The 24,444-nt window shown below is 33.8% G+C and overlaps 1 protein-coding gene across 1 annotated transcript; it reads right to left on the bottom strand.

Annotated features, from left to right (window-relative positions):
• Positions 1-952: 952 nt before the first annotated feature.
• Positions 953-17,751, bottom strand: LOC108977121 (the record flags this gene model as incomplete). The annotated part of the gene is given in 3 exon segments (XM_018946661.1): positions 953-1,723; positions 2,722-2,863; positions 17,304-17,751. Coding segments are annotated over 3 exon segments (954 nt in total).
• Positions 17,752-24,444: the final 6,693 nt, after the last annotated feature.

Genomic DNA, 24,444 nt, shown 5'->3' with positions numbered 1-24,444 from the left:
GCTTAATTGATGCCAAAAAAGAGGAGTAGGCGCTTGGCAACGCACATGATACCGCATACAATTCTATATCACATTATTATGGAAAAATAGAAATTATTTGTTTTTGTACAATACAATATTAAATTAAAAGGGAGCTTTTTTTCTTGTCCAACAATCGTTTGTGCTGTCTTGACTCTACTTCTTTTTACTTTCGCTTTTCCTTCATCTGTTTTTTCTCTTAGTTGTTTCCGGTTGCTACATAATTCTCTTACAACTTTAGCTTTGCGTTTTTACTTGATCTATTTGTTCATTTAGTTTTCAGTGGTATATCGTTTAGTCATTTTCAATGATTTTGTTCTTTAAACTAAAAATTTTTAGGCTACCTACTTCGCTTATACCTTACACACACAAAGTGTGGTATTATTTAGCATACAAACAGTTGACAGTGAACACCCGAGCATTATGCCCAAACAGGCACACAACACCAACGCCATCTTGGTCACATTACAAAAGTTACCGATAGAGATTGTTGTTTTTAAACCCAGTGGTTTGCACGATCAAACATTCTTGGAACAAAAGACGTGTTACCTTTGAACCCTTTTGAAACATTGGATTTCTTTCAAGGTTTACAACAACGAATAGATGTCACATTACCAATACGACTATACAATCGAATACGAAACCAACAATCTTTTTAATCCGAATTTAGTAACCGCTAGTCTGGGCATAAGTGCAGTAAGGGTACTGTCTTCTCAATTGCCTAACCCTAAAACCGTAAAGAGACACAGAAATTATTAAATTATTACATAAAAACCCACATATAAGACCCCGGCCCCCAAGAAAGAGACTGACTACCCTCCCTAACATAGTACCCCACCTAATACACTCGTTCAATTTGCGCACAACCGCTAGGGGATCACTTGCTCGCTGCAGTCTGTGCATTTTCTATTCACAGCTCCATGGCAGTTCATCTCTAAACGGGGCCAATATCACTTTGGTACCTAACGGTCAGGTAATGTGCCGCCTCTGTCATTTGTTCAAGGCAATGGTAGAGACCGTTCAAATGTCGCCGACAGCGTTTCGCCAATTCGGTAGCTTTGTCGGCGTTGGAGGTGGATGTGGCGGCTGCAGCGGCACGTGACTCGGTATCATCACTACCGCTTACGGACTCGGTGCTGCTTGGCTGATTGTCACTCTTATGGCTTTCCGACTCCATGCCCGAATCATTTTCATTTGAAATTTCACTCTCCGAATCGCTTAGGTTGCATGCCGATGTGGTGGAAACAATCGAAGCCACCGAGGCAGTGGAGGGGCAACGATTGTGTCCTTTGACGCTGACTGTCTGACTGGGGGCGGCTGCGGTCGATGCTGTTGCGGCAGCAGTGGCGTTCAAATTGGTTGCGTTTCTGCTGATTGCGGCAACGGCCTCTGTACTGCTGGTCACACTAACCGCATCCGATGTTTTGGAATCGTAACGCGAATACAATAGATTTTCCACTTCGACTGTGCCTTGCTTTTCATTCCCGACACAGTCGTCGTCTTCGGAATCGTCCTTTCCTGTCCAAAGCAGATCAGTCTTGAGCGCATTCAACATGTTATAGAGATTGAAGAGCTCCGACGAGCTAAGGAACTCATGAACGTTTTTGGAGTGTGCAGCGCTGCGTGCGGCAGAATGTTGCATAGTGTGCTGATTGGCGGTGGAATTCTTGCCAGGTGCTGGTATAATATCTGTGCTATCACCGACCTGTGTACGGAAGAGCAGAAAACTCATATGGGTGAAATGGGTATATATTTTAATGTTAATGATATATAAATTTCTATATTTATTATATGTACATATATATTTAATTAAATTTACATAAGTGTGTTAAAATATAAAAACTTAACATAACAAGGAAGGACTAAGTTTGGGTTCAACCGATGTGAGTTGGTATGAAACTCTTGAACCTTGCAAGGGTCAAGACTGGGGAAATACCTTCACGTGTTGGCATCAGTTCATAAAGGGTTTTCCAATAATGATATGATATGATTTCTTTATAACAAAACACACTATTTGTTAAGGACTCAATCAAGTCGTACGTCTTGCTCAAAAGCTTGAATAGAGTCTGGTTTATTGCATTCAAAAAACCCACTAGAAGTAGTCTCATGGTGTAAAGCCTCAACTTATTGGGAGCCATAAAATGTCACAATTTCTTGAAATTTTTGGAATCTTCAAACTTTCCTCGCAATGATTCCGGTGTTGCATGGGGTGTGTGGCACGTAGCTTCGTCTATTTGGAGCAGATGTTATTAAGATCAATTCCTTCCAATTGCGGCTATAAAAAGTTGATTATCATCGATTTACACCACTATCCATTGACAATTACGGTGTCACCGACTTCATTTCGAAAAAAGTTCTATCGACTAAACTGTCAATTTAGGTGAATGTAATGATTGTTCATAAATAATCGACACTTTTGTTCATTTTAGCTTCATTCTACAACATATTTTTCTTAAACAAATCGAAAAATCGTTATCGTTTTCAAGTTGTTCCAAGGCAAATTCACGACGTTTACGGTGGTTTACGATGATTCAAAACTACAGATCATTCAAAATGGCCGAAAGGACACTTTTCAATCATATCATGTCTATTGGCAAACTCGGTATAATATTATACTACGTATAGTCTTTATTAAATCATTCAAAAAATGTCGATTCTCATTACAAATATAAATGCAAATGTTTTTTCATTGAAGGTACGAACCTGTCGATCCATTAGCAGGCATGGCACCAATATAGTGTCATCCATCACTTTAACGGTTTTCACAAATTTTTCCATAACATTGACAATACTATCCTTGGAGAATTGAGGCTCATCGTGACGCGCAATGCGACGTAGGCAGTTCCTGGAAATATGAAACAAAAGTCAAATTTAAATAACATAAATAAACCAAAGTGCGCAAAAATAATTATTTTTGAAACGAAATATTTTTTCTGAAACATGAAACCATATTAGAAGAGCTAAGTATTCAATAATTAACCCTACACTCTATCGAAACTTCACAGACAAGCGAACATAAAACACAAAATCTGTATCAGCTAAATGGTCATAAATCAGTCCGTATTTTCAGCGCATCAACAAGTGGAGCCTGCCAAGTTACTCGTCACCTCAGAGATACTCGAGTCAGAATCTCTAATGCTAAACTTAGATTGTCCGCTTGTAGACAGCAAGTCTACCTGATTTGGTGGTTTATGCTTTATTTTATCGCAAGCGTGTAACTGTATATACTCGTATGTTATAAAGGCTCGTTTATTCAGCCCTCCGCTTAGGAACCCTTTGTAGAAACCAAATCTTACTTTTTCTCGTACTCATGGACGTTGTCAGCGCTTTACTTGATGGAGCGTGCGCGCATTCGTAATGCCGAATTTGCTGTTTTTCTGCTATAGACTAACAAGCTTTGAGTCGCTCGGCTTCTTCGCTATTTCATTACTTTTATTGTTGTTGTGATTAAGTTGGATTCTATGCAAATGTGTTGGCATTCAAAGCGTGTTTAAAATAAGTCAAAGTCAGCATGACAAAATTTTAAAGAAGCTTTTACATATCACCCCTGAGGTTGATCACAGCCGAATTAATTATTTTTCAATTTTTTCAATTCAATGAATTGGTTGTTAACAAAAAGCCACTAAATAAAAGTTGACTTACCAACTTTCAGAACTATTTTAAACCCGCCTCTTCGTTTATTCAAATTTAAGCTTATCTTGCTTCATAATACTATATACCAGAACAACAGTACTTTGTTTTTTAATTCGTACAACAACAACAGCAAAACAGCTCGCTCGCCATTGGCTGACTATTGAAAAAATTGGCGCACAACATTGAAATATTATTGCCGTTTATTTGCTGGCGTGTGTAGAAACTAGCCGTCAGGCTTGTCGCCAACAACACCAAGTACAACTAGACAGCCATCAGTTGCGCCGTTGTTGTTCTCCAGCGTCCGGCTGATGTATGCGCACACAAGCGTATGTTTGGATTAAAAATATTTAGCCTCGTGTGCTTTAATTTGAGCGCGACATTTCTAGTTTTGGACAAACGCTTTCAACAGCCGCGAATCGACAACGGGCGTGCTCGCAGACAGGTAGACACAGAACGCGTGTGTCGCTTAAACCGTCAGATTGGCTTACATTGCCGTCATATTTAATTCATAAGTCGAAATATTTGCTTCCTTTCGCATTCATTTAGGTATATGAGCAACTGAACACATACAAATACATATATACAAACGTATAATGTATATAGATATACAAACGGATATTTTTGCTTTAAATCGCACAGCCATACACGTGTCGCCTTTGGTTTGCGTTTTTGCGCTCTGCGAACACATAGAAATTTCCCGCTCGTGACTTTACGTCCGCGACGTGCTTATGAGTTCACCCGTTGGTGTGCCTGCATGTGGGTGACGACTGACACGCCCCTGAATATCACGGCGGGGCCAAGTGCTGGCCGAGCATTTGCGGCTGCAAATAAGTGCGAAAAATGCACGCTCACACACAGCCGAATGCTTTATGGGTCCTACCGACGACAAGCTGGGCATATTAATGAACCTGTCCGACTTGTGCGAGTTGTGCTGTGACAAAAAATTGACCGATTCACCTGAAAATCTACTATTCAGTAAGTGTGCTACGCTGCTCTCTACCCCGAAATGCACTGACGGTCGAATAGTCATCGTTAGTGCAAAGCATAGTCTTGTAGCGATGAGCTTAGTTAAGATTTATTATTTTACGGGTCAAAAAGTTGCCAGGAGAAATGATTTTCGTTGATGTGTTGAGCCAACATAAATTTTGGGTCTAACATTTTACAACAAATGTTAAATGATGAATGAAAAAGCAAATACTACGCATTTGTAAGTCTATAAGTTAATTTGAATATTATCGCGTAAATTACGCTTGGGCTAATTCATGTTCGTAAATATTTTACTAATTTCGTGGGTTTCCCTGAATTGCTGAATCCAAATTAGTAGTTTCTTATCATGACCAATAATTGGCTAATCTCGAAACTTAATATACAAAGCAAAAAAATGTCAATATACATATAAATGTATTAATAGTATACATATATGTATGTGTATAAAAAAATATATGTGGTTTCCAAATCACAAATACGTAATTATGTCAGTAGCTACAGTAGTCTACGAGTATGCAAATGTTTGTATGTGCGTGCACTTGAATCAGAACCATTGACAGCTGTACAAGTGCAATCACTCCGATTTATTGTTTTATAGTGGTCTATTAATTTGTATTAGTTTTTGTTGGTCGCAGCAAAGTTCGCCTTGGCTGGTCGTTAATTTGGTGGCGAGCCAGTGCTGAGCTTTATGCGTAATTTTTTATGGTTTCCTTGTGCTCATTAAATTTGCAAATCAAAATAAAGCGCACAGATATCCGATAAACGCTAACTGGTTGTGGTTGACGTTTTGGTAAGAAAGGTTGCATTTCGCACATGCATATATTCGTAAATATATTAACAAACAAAAATATAAGAATTAAAAAAAAATAAAAAAAAACATTAACTTCGGTTATACCTCCGCAAATCCAAAATATCTCTGTAATGAAACTGTATAATTTCTAATATCTCCGACGTCTCTTTCTGCGTGTTACAAACTTCATGCCAAACCTAATATGCCCAGTTCAAGTTATAAATATGCATTAACACATCTGACATGAGAGGCCTTTTTTCGGAATAGACAGCATTTTGTTAAATTTAATGGCCTTATCTTTTAAAAATAAGTAATAAATATTCAGTGGCTTTAATTAGAAAAGTTTTCTGATGTTTTGAGCACTTTATTTATTTTTTGCTATTTTTCATCGCAAATTCGGAATAGTAACGCCAATAAATTAATAAAAATGCGGAAATATCTTCAAAAGAAGTACATCATTCTTTTGTTGCGAAAGACAATAACAGATCGAAACGCAGCGCGGTATATGTATGTATGTACATGTGTCACCAACCGGTCTGCCACTTATCTTAGAATGGAGTTGATCACTTTTAACGAAACACATATCGTCACCTAAAATTCAAAACAACGCAACCAAAAATCGAAAAAGAGTTTTTTATTGCCTACGATTCACTACATTACATCACATAAGTATGCATGTACATATATGTAGCATAAAATTTTCAGCTTCCGCTCTCAGATATAACCAATATACATACATATGTACATACATATAACCATTTTATAACCAAATTCAAAATTTGTTTTTATATGAGTGGTTTCTTTTATATCGCTTTTACTTCGCCTGTAATCTTATGAAAAGTGATGTTACGTTATTTTGCATTTTAGGTGACGATATGTGTTTCTTTCATTAGGTTCAATGTATGAAAAAACAGGCTGAGAAGTTTTCGTTCAGCTTTTTTTGGGGCATCTCCCGAATTTTGAGAATGTGCTACGTGAACTCCACCACGTTATGAAGCCATGCATTGCTCGTTTCACAGAAATTCATGAAATTTAAAGGCCACCACCATGCCGCATGTGCATCCAAATGCCCAATAATCAGCTGTTGAGCGTCTACATCTGTCACTGATCGTACGCACGCTATGACCACGCGTCCACGCCGTGACATCGAAGGCAACCTATATACAGTGCTCTTGAGTACATACGAAAAACATATATACAATGTGCTCCCACCCTTGTTTTAATGTAAAACTGCTTTATCATTTCCAAAAACGCGCGCTGAAGACATAATTTGGGAAGCACGCGTACTCTTCTTCTTCTCACTCTTCTATCGCTCCCTTAATTTTAAGAGTGTAAACTTACAACTTGTTTATATTTGTTATTGTATTGTGTATAATAGAAAACCAAAGGGAATAGAATGAAAGAGAGCTCTCTGCATGTGTTTGGCCATAACTTAAGACATGGATTTTTCCGTGGTCACGCAGCTGGCTCGTGCAACTCCAGACATCAGCACGCCAGAGGACCAGCCAGCTCAAGGAGCGTGTGTGTTATCTACACAGAAATTTACACATATGGCTCTTGAGTTAAAACCGGCGATAACGCGTGAGTGTTAAAGTGTCTCTAATCATTCATGCATTCATACATTTACATATGTAAGTAGGCATGTAAAATTGTTTGCAAGAATAAGTGAGCAATGTACTAGTGGAATTTGAGCGTCGGGGATACCGGCAAGAAAAATATTTGTGTTATATGTTTTTTACATACATGCATACATACATACATATTTGCACTTTTAATCAGGTGTGAGTAATTTTTAGGGTGGGGTTTGGATGTCTTCACACTCCTTTACTAAGCCATTTATGGGCTCTTACTATTTCTTATCTAATCTGTCTGGTTTGTCTGGCGGTCATATCAAATACTTGTAGTTTTATATTGAACAACTACAACTATAAAACTGTATGTATAAATAATTGAGTTTATTTCTGTTGACAAGTGGATTCATACAAACATACTTCTGCTCACAAGTAAAGACAATTTTCGTACAGAGTTCAACTAATTCATTGAACTCTCTTATGCATACATACACATGTACACGCATTTTTTTGGTGCTGGCTTTTATGACAATTTTTTTAATTTAATTATTGTTAATTACCATATTCTATATTGCAATTAATTAAAAGATGAGATTATGAGTGTGATTTATTGACCTGAATATTGACCTAATATATATAAACAGAAAATTATTAAGTTTAAATTTTTGAATATTTTTATAAATCAAATTTATAGCCGATTTAAGGGGTAAGGGTTAATCAGAATTTCCGAAAAATTGCTTTTTGAATTCGCTTAAAGTCGAATATGCGAGAAATATTATTTGAATGTTTGGAGTAAATCTAACAAAACTTGTTTAAATCATTTCATAGTTAGCAAAAGAATTGTTGGATGGTCACCGCAAGGAGCTTTGATTAGAACTGGATCAAGACAAAAAACCACTAATTTTAAATTATTATTCATTATTAAGAAATTATTAGAAATTATTAATTTCTCTCAATACAAAGCTTTATTTAATCTTATATGCTTTTAATAATAATTAATAATGCAAAATATAAACAATTAAAGTTGTACTTTTTTCATGTCTCTAACTAATTTAAACCCGTAAAACCATGAATTTAAACATTCATGCTTGTGGATATGTATGTATCTATTTTTTGGGTATAAACTACACACCTGCTCAAAATAATAGTTACACGATAAAACTTAGTACTGTCAACAGTTTAAAAAACTTTTTATGGGTTGTATGGGACAAATTATGCTGTAAGTTTAATTGAGACAATATGGCATCGCCCTTTCTAAGAGAATGAAGCATATGATCCCCCGAATTAATGCGTGTGTCAGTTTTGCGTGAATTCTCCGAAAATAAAATTGCTCAATATAATAGTTACACATAAGTGAACTTTGCTTTTTGTGAAAACAAAATTAGTTTTATCCAGTTTTTCAAGTTTTTTTTATCTGAATTGGTACGTTTTCTTTCATTAAAGCTCAAAATTCTGCAGATAAATTAAATTATTTTTTAATCAGATGGGTCAGAAGTCACATTGCACTGTTGAAGAAGCCCGGCTGGTTTCAAACCGCAGAAAGTAAGAAAAATCGCTTCAGAAAATTGGAAAATTAATGGAAAGGTCTCATAATTTTGTTAGAAATGCTTTAGAGTGATAATCTAGTAGGGAAACTCGTGGAAGGCCACAAAAAATGAGTACAGTTCTTGATCGCGAAAGTTCCATTAATGCGATCCAAAAATTTAGATATGAGGTTAAATTTTGCAAAAAGTCATTTAGAATGGTTAGGACCTGAGGGAACAAAAAAGTGGAGAAACATTTTATGGAGCGATGAAACGAAAGTAAATTTGTTTGGAAACGATTGTGAGAGAAATGTGCGCCGTCCAAATGGAAAGGAGTTTCAAGTTCGATTCACAAAAAAAACTGTGAAGCATGGAGGTGGAAACGTCATGGTGTGGGGATGTTTTTCTTGGTATGAAGTAGGTCCTATATACCGGACAACTAACAAAATGACAGCGTCGGAGTACAAGGAAATACTTGAAAATGTCATGATACCCCATGCTGAAGAAAAGTTATCATTATGTTGGGTATATCAGCAAGATAACGATCCAAAACATACCTCCAAACTGGTTAAAAAATACGTTTTGAAATGGCCAAGCCAATCCACGGATTTAAATCCAATAGAAAACCTATGGGGAGAACTAAAAAAAAAATTTGGCGAGTCAATCTTCCTCTAACAAAGACCAGTTATGGGAGTGCATACAAAAAACTTGGTATGAGATACCTAAAGAAACCTGTCAGACTTGAATCAGTAGTATGCCCAAATGAATAAATAAAGTAATAAAGAATAATGGTGGATATACTGGCTATTAACTGAGTAATATTAAATATACAACAAAACTGTTTTTATCATAATTTCTTTTTCCAAAATAATTGTCTTATTAAAAGTGTACTTATTGTTTGAGCAAGTTTATTTTAGCTATGAAATGTTTTTGGATCTACATTTGTTTGTTTTCCTTTTTTTTAATGAAGTTTATTTAAATAAGCTTGTAAATATTTGAAAAATATAAGTAAGTAAATTTAAATATAACTTTATATTCATGAGCTTTACTTGAAAAGTATTGTGTAACTATTATTTTGAGCAGGTGTGTATAATATCTGATCGTATGTTCAAGAATACCACGCCACAGATGGAGTCAGGCCACCATATCATTGTAAAAAATTCATATATATATATATATGTATATAGTATGTACATCTACAATGGTTGTACGAATGAATTGACAAAAGTATAATCTCCTGTTATAAATAACTGACGACACTTACTTCAACTATTTCACTATAAAATACATTTGTCACATATGTATATAAGTATATATGACATTTACTATATGCAATTATACCCCCATGTTTATATGTATGTAGTTTGTACCACTTTGTTCCGAAGTCTGTTGCGGTATATCTCACTTTTGTTGCACAAACAAAGCACAATTGTACTCGTATTTCTCACTTAGCAGCTACTTAAAGAGGAGCATCAGGTGATAATTAGGCCATCTGTGCTATATTTTATATCCCACATATACACCTATATATACATACATATACGGTAGGTGTTAGCTTGGGCTGATATGTCAACATATTGACAAAAGTACATCTTTTAGCGCTAAAATAAAAATAAATTACTAATCGAGAAAACAAAGCGATCATTACAAGCAAAAGTGAGCGACAACTTGGCATTTAGCCAACGCAAAGCAAGCAGGGATGCCCTCTAATACCAATATAATGATATTGCAAATACTAAATATATTATAGTATGTTGTTGCAATAAAAGTTGTTGTTAAGTGAAAACAAAGAAAACAGGGTGCAATGCGCAAAACATCTGCGCTAGGGTAACTGCAAAAAAGTACACGAAAGAGAGCATTAAAGTTTGTGCTAAATACCTTATACGCATTATTTAGGATAGGAATAAAAAGTTAATGAAGCAATACTTTCAAGCTAAGGTCCCGAGTATCAAGAGTATATTAAAACTGGTGTAACTTGTGAACCCAATTATAATAGATAAATGAAATTGCTTTAAAGAGTATTGAGGAGGAAAACTGACTGAGTTGTCTTAGAATTGCCAAAAATCTAAAATGAAATATAAACTGAACTAAATCATACTTTTGAAGATTCTTTTCAGATATCCTTCATTAAATACATATCTTTCTTAAGCCAAAACTTTTTTTTTCAAACATTTTAATATTTTCGGTACTTTTAGATTCCACTCTTGTAATTAGTAAATATTGGCCAGTAATCGGCGTTACACTGACTCTAATAACTCAGGTATGACATTCTCCTACAAATATACATTTAAATATGTATTATTCATAGGCATGTGGCAAATGCCTTTATTAAGTTCAAGTGTATGTACCGTCAGCTGTAATTTACAAGATCGCTTGAAACAATTCCAACTAATTATTCTCTCATGTATATTTATCTTTAGATACTTAATTATTGTGCACTTGCAATTGAAACTTAAGTTTATAACCACTAGAAACGTGGTTATTCATAATGCAATACGAGTTACCTTATCAGAGTAGTTGATAAGTAAGTTGATGTGCTATTAAGTAGAATTTCAGCTACCGGTTTTGTCATACGAATCGACTTATATTCATAAAGCTTCCAATAATTATCTGCTATTGCGGAAACTATTCAAAGCACTAATCAATATTTACAAATATTCATGCACATGCATACATTGAGGTATGTATGTATGTAAGTACTTCTGGAAAACTATGCGGAGTTATTTTCCATCAGCTGATTCAGGCGTGTGTCACCTTCTTGTTATTCTCGGCCACGATAAGCAGGCTACATAGTTCGCAGCACCACTTCGAGTACTATAAATCATAATTCCAAATAAATATATCTATATAAGATACGTATTCATTTCCTTTATTCCAGCTAAACCGCCAGTTATGAAAATTGATTAGCAAGCCAGATCGCTTCTCGCGAGCACACATTTAATGCTTTTTCCACAATAAATACTATTGCATACTCATAAATACTCATACATACACTTGAATGTATATACACAATTTTTTTATTTATAAATTACTTAAATTAAGATCTAGCTAGCAGCTAATATGACGTCTGCTTACTAAGTTTTATGAACATATTCATCTTTACGAGAGCCGGTGATTTATTTCTAGAACTACCCAAGCTGGTGACATGGAATTCAACAATGGAAATTATAGGCGGGTAGGGGTAGGCCGTAATATCCTTAATTGAATGAATTACTGTCACACTCACACTGCAATTCAAAAAGTATGCGATTTTCTGCGCTTGCACTCACAGTGGAACTCAAATTAGTCTGTTTGCTAAACGAAATTTTCTAGAAGCTCAAAAATAATTTTTACGCGAATATCAAATCATATGCTTGGAGCTGATATGTGTGCGAAAATAAGACTACAAAGGCAAACAGTTATTAAAGCATTTTTTTTTTCAATACTTTTTTGTTTATTTTACCAACTGTAAAGTCATATATGGGCAAATATATGAATTTTGCATAAACAAATATTCTCTCGAAAAGAAATTAAATGAGGTGTAATTTAAATTTAAAATAGTTGCAGGTGGCCTTAACACCGAAATTTCGTATTTGCACACAACCATCTCCTCACTTACTGCTTTCTAATACCCTACCGGCTTTTGTATTTCAAAGCCACCAAATTTGATTCACAAATAAAACAAACTGACGCATACATACATAAATACATACATACGTCATTCACAATACCCGACCGAAACCTTACACCCATGTTCCCCGCACTCGCCTAAGCGAACCACTTTCACAGTCACCTTGCAACTTGCACACAGAGCATAAGAAAGAACCACGCCATATTTTCAGCCAATCGGAACATTCAAAAACATATTCCATACCCCGCCGGTTCGGATGAATTGCATACTCAACGAGTCGTTAAATGTCTTCGTAGCCATCGTCTCAAACGAAGTTGCATGTGGCTACCGACATTTAAGCAGAAAGCTTGGGGAATTTTTTGATTGAATGGGAAGCTTTTGTGTCCAAAACATTATGTGTACATACATATGTATGTATATTAACTGAACTGAAGTTACACAACAGCGTTAAAGAGTTGCTTGAAGAAAGAGAAATGCTGATATCCGCTGAAATCGAAAAGCTGTTGAAGGCAAAATTTTATCACGGCTTCATGGGTCATGTCAATCGGGTTGCATTTGCACCAGTTAGTGCTATATCACGATAGTGGCACATAGCTACATTGATATCACGGAGTTGTGTATGTACATATATATGTTTACTCCATCGAAAAGTGTGCTACCACATGCTTGTGTACGATAAGCAAATTCTGCGACATGCCATCACACCATCGTGCCGAATTAACGCCGGCATTTACCTTCCCGGCTTTTTCACGCTTTTATCTTTGCGCAAATGTCAGTCATGCGCATTGCGGATGTAGAATACCACGTCAAAATCGCCTGATTTTCAGTATAACCTATTAAAAACAAAAACAAACGAAGAAGCTACTAGAATGTTTTGGGAGAACCATAGAAAGTAGAAGAGAGGTTTGACACAGGTCCCAAATTCGCGAATTGTTAATGGTCAACGTAATGAGCTTACGAGTATGACCAAAATGACTTGCGAATATTGAATTTACTCTCTTGCTACTCTTGCTATTCACACCCAGCACTTTGCTCACTGTTACTGGTTTTGTGGGCTGGGCCGGTAGTTTTGCTCCAAATGACTGCAAACGGTCGTCCGAAAGTGTAAGCTTAAGAGAACGCAAGCTCATCGAAGAGTCGGTCGAAATTAAGGGAACATATTTTTATTTGCGGCAGCGTTTGTTTGATAAAGAATATGTGATGCATATTCATATCTAAAAATATTCATAATATACACCTCTACATATACATATGTATTTGTATGTTTGTACATTTGCACAGGTACTTTTTTGTGATAGGTTATGTAGGTTAAAAAGACAGCGATACGCTGGGAGATAAATTATTGTAAAACAATAAAGTTATAATAATACAAAAAAAAAAAATAATATAAAATGCATCAATTATGTATATTTAAAATGCGAAATCTTGAATAATTACATAAATTTAATTGTTAAGTTAAAATCAACATGAAACGATATGTTGTCTGTAATAAAAGTAATCGAGTCGTTACTTAAAAGTCACAACTATCCTCATCCACCAAACCCAAAGAACCCCAATTTTTTATTTAATATAGAACTTTTATTTAATATAGAAGTTCCGTTTCCACGTTAGTCGGATCTACGTAACTGGAACGACCCCAGATCTTTATCTGGCCAAGAACTGTCAACCCGACAACATTCCTCCAAATTACTTCAACATTGTTTTTTGGCCCTACAGGAATAACCTCCCGACTTTTTGGATCGCTAGTAGTTTATAGAATGCATTAACACTAGTAACAGTTTATTTTAAAAGGCTTTATTAGTAGCGGAAACCGATAATTACTTTGTACTCTAAACTATTTCGTTAGTAAACCATAAAAACTTAATGTCAACAAATTGGCATCCTACTACTTAACAATCATTAGCTCTACTTAAATGGTTATCTTGACAATTAAGCAGTAATAAAATTTATTTTACAGTATTTGAATTCAGTTATAGATCTCTGCATTCGATGTCTAAATTTTCACATTTAGTTTAGCTGATATTTAGCACTCCACAAAATACATATGTACATATATACCTTTTTTTGCACTAAACAAAATGTTATTACATTGACAGTAATGAAGTTTAAAAACTTGCCTGCTGAAGGCAATAAAGCCACCAAAAGCGTCTACGAAAATCGAAAAAATCAGTTTGTTAGGTTAATATTTGCGAAGTTGGGCAATTTCTCACAGACAGGCAGACATATAGCAACACGATTGCCTTATTTGCTGTTGTAATTTTAATGCTTCTGTTACGAAGTCGCACCAAGCTTTTTTGTCCATTCATTTTTCTTCACGCACTTCGAAATCGGCCATAACAAAGGTGTACGTAAAAGAAAATAAATGTAGGTAATGTAAGTAGTTTTTATTTGGAACGCTTGTGTACGAATTCGTGGCCGTAGAAAATTCAGACGTGTGTGTGCCCAAGGTACAAATATACTTGCATATAAAATACGTATACTCCCATATATTCGAGTGCAAGTTCATGCACGACCTTCGGTTTATTCGTATGAATTTATGAATTCTGTGTCACAAATTTAGTTTTTGTCTAATTGTCTACATAGTCAAATAACCATTTATATTTATAAATATTTAATTTCAGTATTTTAATTGAAATGATTCATTGTCTTCATGAGTAATATGAAGTTGGCGCCGACTAACGCCTATCTTAAAGCTTCTACTGATAGTAAATGTAAATCACCGATCAATATCGATTACTATGATAGATGGATGACTCGTAAAGGTAGCTATTGCATTTTCCGGGTGCAATGATAACCTAAATTTAATTTAGATTCTACAATTTGGGGTGACATAAGCATAGAACCGCATAATGTCCACCATTAAGGCACTGTTTGATTCAGTATAGATTTAGAAATATATACTTATGCAGAAATAGCGGCAAAGTGAAAGTGAAATGTTTATAAGCACACAGTCGGCAACAGCGAAAGAAAAATCGGAAACGCAAAATTTTCAAAAAGCACTTTTGAATGATAATGCTAAAAAAATATAAAGCATATTTGCATAACAGGTGTGTGGATGTATGTATATGAAAACAACCTACATGTACTAGCTCATCAAACAAACAGGACTCAGAAAAGTAGTTAAATAAAGTAAACTTCAAAAAATATTGATTCCCAGAAAAAAATAAGAAAATTGTAAACGACTAAAACATAAAAAATCAGCTGTTTTCGTTTTCTTCTTCTTGCTGCTCATATGATTTCGAAGCGTATCTCTTTTAAGCACATTCTTCACCACTCACGAAGTTTTTCTATTTCACAGACAACAAATGCAAGGCAGCACAAACATTTTAGATTTGTTAGACTAGCATATTCATGTACGTATAATGTATTGGATCATTGTTGTATAGTGAAGCAAGAATGGGAAAAATTATTAAAATATAGTAGCGATATAAAATTCGAATATAAACTGACTCCTAACATTCTTTAATACTTGCATTTGAGTTAATTAACTGCTATCAATTAACATTAAATCGCAGTAAAGCTAATCTTAAACGTATTTTCTTGCTTAAGTTAATAAAACTGGAAATAATTGTAAAAAAATTACTTAAACAAATAGGAACACCGACATATTCAACATATTTTTCTCCAAAGAATATTTGCGGAAATCTATACTTAAAATAAGAAAAATAAAATGAAATGTACATAACGTGTATACAAGCAAAGGTTGGAATTACATTAAAAAATAAAAATTAATTTAGGGGTTTGTTTTCTGAACGAAAATAATCTGCACTTAAAGTAATGGATAACAATTTGTAGAAGCAAAAGTAGCGGAAGTCAATTATAAAATTTTAAATTGTATTTCGTAAAATATTATTTATAATGAATTGGATAAACTATATTGTCCTTAAAATCTATTTTCACGTGAAAGCGTGATTAAATGAACACTGTATACGTATTGGTACAAGCCCATATGAGCGAAAAGAAGTTCTCATTTATTTTTTGAATAGAATAGTTAATTGGAGAATCAGTTTTGGCAGAACAAATACATTTACAAAAACATATATTCATATACATATACAGTGTACCCCGGATAATTGCACAATTTTTCGTTCGACAAACCGGGGAATCAATTCACTTTCTAATATTTTTGAAATGTTAATTGAAAAGGTGTAATGTTTTTTGTAGATTGTTCAATAATTCACACAAAAACTTGTTTTCAGACTAAAATACGGAAGTTCTTAGTATGCCAGATTTTTAGGTAAAACCTTTAATCGAAGGAAATCGAAGGTATGTACATTTTTGTCAATAACACTTATTTTTTATCAATAATACGGCGTAACCAAATAAGCGGATTTAATTATGCGGAAAAATTTACACATCTTTTATACACACAGTTTTGGCAGATCAGGTGGTTCAAATAAGCGGGAAAATCAATTGGCCGGGGGTCAATTAAGCTGGGGATACTGTACTAAATAAATTCAATACAATGAGCTCTCCGGCATTGGGCACTTCGGCACATTACCGACTCATACGATAAATCATTCCATACTCATATGCTACGTACGTCACAACGTGGCGTGGTATCTAACTGCTATATGTGTACGTACATATGTACATACGTGTATGTATATTATTTATGTGAAGAGCGTGTATTTTATTGAGGAATGGTGACGGCAACACGCACCGACATCATGTTCATTCAACACTTTTGTGAGATACATTGGTGTGTATCTATGACGACTAGGTTTTCTAAAGAGACTTAACACATACTGAGAGCGTTTAAGTTACATACATACATACGTCCATAGAGATAGACAGCCGTTAATAAAGATTTAAATACTTTTAAGCGATTAATAAATCTGAGAGATGGGAGGTAAATAAATATCGCAGTGCCCACTGGCTAGCACCCGCACAAACATTCGTTTGTGTATGTGCTTATGCATCCCGCTGACCTTAAGCACCTAACTTTGATAAATGCAGTGCGCCTTTCGTTTTCACTGACATCTTCTGATTTAACAAACGTGTTTGTTGTGGTTTTTCAGTTGTCACGAGTGATGATGACCCTACCACGAGTACAGAGATTGATAATTACAGGGGTATCAAGTCAGCAAATCGGAAACGTGCAAACTTTTAGAGAAAAACATGCCCACAGATATATGTATTTAAAATTTGTTATAATGGTTGACACCTACCGACTATTCTCCAGTTTGGACATTTCTCTGTATGCGCTCATTTTATTGTATTTATTGTAGATTTATTTTGAATTGCAATAAAGCTGCACTCGTTGTTGTAGGGGCAAAAATCGGTCGTTTTGCGGTTGCAAACGTTTTAGTTGATATTTCCACACTGCGAAAGGCTTTGCTGTGCTTTTTGGTTTTTTGCTTAAAATTCGTTTTTGGTAAAACTTTATAAAATCACGCCACCATTTGTTTTTGATTTGATAATTTTGCTGTTGCTTTGCAGCGCTTTCGTTGACGTTATGTGTCAGACTACAAAATCCAATTCGATTCACTTGACACTTTCACTTGAGCCTTCTCAGCCAATTTTGTGTAAATCAGACAAAATGTTAACAGTTTTTATTGGAACGAACTACCGATTTTAAACAATTAGTCACCGAATTAACGTACGCACGATTTATTCCTTTAGAGAAATGTGAAAATTCAGCAAAACAAAAATTTCGTAATTTTTAATGTTTCTACCACATTTTATGAATCTTCTCGTTATGCTTTACTTTTCGAGTTTCGATTAGATGCGTTGGAATTGGTTGCACGAATATATGGCGTATGAGTCTCAGCTGACCGCAGTTGATTCTCCGGTGCTTTTGTTTTGCTTTTCAATTGTTGTAGCTTTTGACAAGATTTTTATGCTGACGCTCACACACTGGTTTTGCTGGTGGAAACGACTTTGTGCGGATTACGAAATAATCACCAAATAAACTGTAAGCAAACTTTTGACAAAATAACTTTTGTTGTTCTTTTCAAAGGGGTTTTTTTATAATTTCTTCGACGCTGCAGGAAGTTGTACTTTTCTTTTTGTTCAATACTGTTGCGAAAATTCACAAAATATGTGCTCCTTTGTGTACAAAAACTTTGAAAATATATTCAAGTTGAAACCTCTAAAAAAAAAGAACACCGAATTTACAAGTATCTGGTAGATACAAACAACCACAACGACCGAGCGCTACTTCACAAATGACATCCGACCAAAACATGAGTCAACTTTTGTATAGGCGGGAGAGCACTTTGCCGAATGGAGTATATTGCAACGGCGCTGCTTCGGGCGGGTAGCGAGCGTAAAAGAGAGATAGATTTAGTTAAATTAGTAGAATGCAAATTTTGATCTTAAAATGTTTCTGGTAACATAGACAAAGTTATGCTTAAGCTTTCAGGATCCAATTTAGATTAAGCTACAATATTTTTAGTTTTGATAACTAGTTACGCCTTAAAGTTACCATTTCTTTGCCAGTGATAAAACTTTAAAGAAGAAACTACATATGTTTTGAAGCTCTTAACATTTGTAGCGATTTTAAAATTCCGCATTTCACAAAAATTAAAAAAAAAATTCTACACTACTGCAGTCAACATTCTCCTTAATCTAAAAATACTTGTGTAAGTACAAAAAATATTGTTTATAACTGCACATCACCGAGGGATCATTGTAATATTTCAAGACAAGCACAACGTGTTTTTTATAATTGTATATAATTAACGGATTCCCAAAAAATCTACAAATAATGAATTCACTAAGTGTTGTTATTCCCAGCCAACAACCTTGAAATTATTACTCCTCTTTTCACAATATAAGCAAAGGTATATTTGAGACTGCACCTTACCAGCACAGTACTGACAACTGTGAATGTCGCTCCCGTGAGCCTACCGACTCGTTTAGTGTCAACGACAGACAGTAATGCTCAGTAATTTTCAAGCTGCTTACTCTCACAAATGCTCTTAACAGGGTGTTTACTCTTAAATGGGCGTTCTCTTTACGTAATTAATTACAATAATCATTATGTTTCCATTTTTGATGGCCTTCGTGCTACAACAAAATTGCAGTCTCTTTGTATACATATATATATATATATGGATGTGCGTATTTAGAAATCTCCTAGTGCTGTAACTATTGAGGGTTGTTCTGAAATACGTTATGGTTTAAATTTTGATGCCTAAATTCCTTGCGTAATTATTTTATCGTGATTTAGAATTGTTAATGCTTTCCTACTACATACATATTATGACGATGAAAAATACCTGTATTTGTATAAAATGGAGAAATTCTTATAAATCTGTTTATGGACTGCTTTTTGAAATACCCACGACGATAGCGTAAGTATCAAACCTACCATCCTGGAAATCAAATCTCAATACTTCATATTTGAACTTCCAATATTTTCCGATAGGAGCACGGAATGAGAAGAAGTTTAATGTCGCAGTAGCGTAACATGAGTCCTTAATATACATATGTTCATATATTGATCTAAATTTCTATACTAATAAAGAGTTATTCAAAATAGAAGCGTACCACATTAATTTTATAAACCTACCTCTACAATGACCATAACAAACCAGAAGTTTTTATTATATAAACCAGGAGTTTTACAAGCCTTGCTTTGATGAAGCTGGTATTTATTATTTTTGTAAAATACATATGTATGTATGAGTATTCACCGGAAAATTTGTGTCAAGGGCGACGTAAATCTTTAAATTGGAGAAAACACGAACAAACGTTAATTTAGGTTCCACTGAAGCTTTAATACCCTTTACAAATATAAAAGTTTTCCATACAAGGAGTGATTTTGAATCAGTCAGTTTGTCTCACAGCTATATATGTATATGATATAGTGGGCTGATGTGAACAATTTCTTCGTGAATTGCACTGGTGCCTCAAATAATAATACATACCAAATTTTGTCAAAGCAAGAATGCTTTCAATACGACGACTGTAGTTTAATCGATCAGTACATGTATGTATGTAATGACTACTACCATATACCTACGCTGTAGTGGTTCGATATAGGCGGTTCCGAAAAATGAGCAGCTTCTTTGGGTGAAAACACGGAGTTGACTTAGTCAGCTTATATATACCTTACAAGGTATCCGAAGTTTCCTTTTGGGTGCTCAGGGTATAAAAATCTTTAATAACAATGGAGAGTAGATGTGAGATTTTTGATTTTGTTTTGAGGTTGTAAGCCACAGAAATAACAATGTAAGACCGTTTTCGTATATTTTATAATTTTTAATAAATTTATTTCGATTTATGCAGTTTGAGGGAAAGCGTAACAAATTGTGGAAAAAATACTTATTCAATATTTAGTTATTAATATTGTATTTAGCTTATTTATGTGCGTTGTTGTTGCATATTACAGACAATATGCATACACATATGCATGTATGTAAGTGTAAGTAGAACAGTATTGTATATATGTATGTATGTGTACCCACATTTAGAACTTCACTTTTCAGATTGGGTTTCTTCGGAGTTTTAAGCGAATGTCGGGTGCCATGCCGCTGCTTCTGTTAAGACCGTATGTGTATATGTGTTTGGGTTTTAAGTTTGCTGCTTGCAACTCTTATTCGCAAGTGATTTTGTTTCACTGTTTTAAATAGTTTTGTTCTTGCAGCTTTGCTGCCTTATCCTGCGTGTGAATGCTGCTTAAGGATACTTGAAGGTGTTGCCTTTAAGTATTATTTTATTCTAAATTAATTGCATCGGTTTTATTAGCATCTGGCTGCGTTATGTTCTGTTTCATCCACTTTGCATTGCCTTAATTGATGTTTTTATATTGTTTATATGCCATATTTTATTATTATTTGTAATATTTTGAAAAAATTTTTTAAACTAATTTACACATACATATGTACATATACATATACGTGTATAGAGCTTACATACGATTTTTTTGCATAAAAATAAATGCCTTTCAAAAATAGTACTAACGCGCTTGAAACCATTTCACAACGTAAACATCCGAGTATCTGTGTGACTTTCGTTTTCTATTTTATTGTGTTCGATTATGTTTCAGTATATATATATATGTATATTTTTTTAATTAAGCACTGATGTTATATTATTAAACACATATTATTTCTTTAAAGTATAAATGCTATATTGAAATTGTATTTATGCCGTTGTTGTTGCTAAAATTTTTATTAAAATCGGCTCATCTTTGGCTATTTTCAGTTTTTAGGCCCTATTACGGGTTTCAACTCAACTGAATTGCTATTGAATAGTTGTCAAACTTTAACTTTTTTTTGGGGTGTTACGGTTTTCAACTACATATGTGTCAGCGTGGTTGACTAGAGTATGAAAAAACTACAACTGCCACCAAGCATTCGTTTGGTTAGGATATTAATAGAAAATGGAAAGGGTAAATAAACTATTATATGATATATGTATATCGTTACCTAAAATGCAAAATAACGTAACATTATTTTTCAAAGGTTTTCAGGCGAAGAAAAAGACGGTTTGTAGAGCTTGCGGAGAAAATGCCGAAACTGGAACACATAAGCTACAATTTGAAAAACTTTTACCAGGAATATACCTTTTGAATAAAAATTTTGAAGCGTTTCCTATTCAGTCATTTGTGTACTATTCAAAATTATTAATAGAATTGTTTTGATTTTTCTTTTAAAAATTTTCAGCTGTTTATTTATAAGTCAAATATTAACTTTCTAATTTCTGCCAATACTAATGAAACTTCAATTGAAAATAGTTGAAGTTCTTAATACCAAAAAAGGGTTTAAATGATCTGAACTTGAATTACTTTAACTTCAATTTAACTGAGTGCAGTTGCACACCGTAATAAGGATAATAATTTAAAGTTATTGATAAAATACAACAAAGCTTAAATTCATAATCTGTTCCGGTGTCACTAAGTGTCGTTGCACATGCGAAACGTGCCTGTTACCCCGATTATTTCTCGATATTCCTAGATGGTTAAATCACAGTTCTCGACAGTGAAAGTTATTTAGCTTTAAAGAAAAGAACAGAAAACGTTACCTTCTTTTATATTTCAATAATTATAAAAGAACTTTTTCTTGAGTTTGATCGCTCAGTTTAAACGACAGCTGTATGCCATCGGACCAACACGTTCTGAACGAAGTTACTTCCTTTACATTTTTGATAACAGGGAGTTGCACATAGTTTCAATATTGAAGTTACAGCCGTTTCATTCCCAGATTTATTTAAAGTAACTTCATTTCATATACCAAAAAGTACAATAAAAATTATTAAAAAACCATAAGATTGTCTATAGAACTTTATCTCTCTTGGCGCAGGAAGTTCAAAGGGAATCGTTAATATGCATATATTATTCGATATATATACACAACTCTTTATTCGAAATTAGCAGAAATAATTGAAAAAAATTTCATTAGCAAACAAAACAAGCATTTCGAAAACAACTTTTTTTTCGCCACAATTGCGAATTTCAACATCGATCGAGTTGAGTAATAAATTCTAGCAGCGATCATTCATGTGCGTTTGTAGTAATATAAGACAACATCAATTATATCCGGAAATCCAATAAAAAGAATAATTATTAATTAGTGACTTTTTGCCGTATCTAACAATGAAATTCACAGCGAATTGAATTTAACATTTTCAAATTTCAGTGAATTATTTTAGAACCATAGGTGTATGCAGGTTGTTTTCATTTTGATCGCTGAGTTCCACAAAAGCCAATTACTGAGTGAAGTCAAAGCGCAACTAACAGGATAAATATTAATTGATAATATCGACAGTTAACCTTAGCGGCTATAATAAAGAGAGCGCAAGTTCAAAAATGTCATAAGTTTGAATTTTTGCTAATAACAACAATAACATTTAGCAATAAAAAACCAACTTGGTTAGTCCAATTTGGTTTGTGGAACTTTTGATGATGTGATTTTAATGTCCATTCATCAGTTTGTTTTGCCCGCTCATTGCAGCTTGCCTTTTACAGTAAGAACGCAATTGTTATTTTTGTTGCTTTTACCATTTATATTTTTGCATATTTAGTTGCATTCGAATATTTTTTGCTGCCATTATTTTTGTTTATTTTAACTTGCTTTTGTGATTGTGTGAGTAAGCGGGTGTGCATGTATATATGAAATTTAGAGACTTCGCATGTTTGAGTACATTTACTCTTTACATTACATGGCATTCGCTTAATTTCCTGCACCGTTATTTGCATTATTATAATTCCTAATTTGATTTGCATGTGTAATTTCATTGTTCTTGCTACGTTGTATAACTTCTTCGTTTTTATAAAATATTCACCTAACTACAATATATTGCTTACCAACTATACATACATACTCGTTCCCTTTTAAGTAATTATATTGTTTAATATATTTATTTTATGTGTCATTAATGTTCATATCGATTCTATTTGTGTTTTGTATTATAATTCATAGGTTTAAAATATAAAATGTCTAATTACATATATATAAAGTAAATTAAATTACTTATGATAAATTCCAAAAACTAAGTATAAGCATTTAAAGTAAGTGAAATGTGTTCAAAATCCATTTTAATTAATTGTTAAAATATTTAAATTGTGTTTACCCGTAATTTTTGTGGAACGAAAGTTCAAAAGGTTCCCTTTTAAAAGCGTTACAAGGTGCGAAGCGTCAATGCGGAGTGGCATCAAAGCTTTTCGAATGTATAATTCAACATCGTTTAAATGCTTTGACCTTAGAATATTTAAACAATTCTTAATTAATGCTTCAAAGTGGCATTGTGGGCTTTGCGGCTTCGAACAACTACCTTAAACGGGTATATATTCTTATATTGGGTTGCTGATTATTTTTGGAAATACTTTACCACGCATTATTATTTGTTTATTACAATTTATGTTTTTCAAATTTTTAAAATAAATGTAATTAAGCAAGGTAATATTAATACTTCCGTATTATGGGCCGGGTTGCAAATAACTCATTAAAAAATAATTTAATTGGCATTTGAATTAGTTCTTTAATTTTTTATTTTGTAGTGATGAAAAACTTAATTAAAAGTAATTTTTTAAATTTTTAATGCCCAGGTATTTATGGAAGATAAAATATGGGTTTAAAAATAAAAAATCCGGATTAAATTTTTTTTTAAACTTTTAACACCAAATTCCTCATCGATAAATTAAAAAAATGTAATTTCAATCACATAGCTAAGAATTAAAAAAAAACTTTGTTAGAATTAAAATTTTTTCGCATTCTCGTGCTCTACTATTTTGAACTAAAGCTTAGCGGAGAGCCATAATTAACTCTTTAGAGCAAACTTACATATTCTGATTAATTATATTTTATCAATTCTGAATTTTGTTTCGAATATTATGAATTAAATGCTTAATTTTTATAATAA

The sequence above is a fragment of the Bactrocera latifrons genome, unplaced genomic scaffold, assembly GCF_001853355.1.
Source record: "Bactrocera latifrons isolate USDA-ARS-PBARC rearing strain unplaced genomic scaffold, ASM185335v1 scaffold_84, whole genome shotgun sequence".
Lineage (NCBI taxonomy): Eukaryota > Metazoa > Arthropoda > Insecta > Diptera > Tephritidae > Bactrocera > Bactrocera latifrons.
Note: the sequence above shows the minus strand (reverse complement) of the source record. Positions and strands in the feature narration are given on the sequence as shown.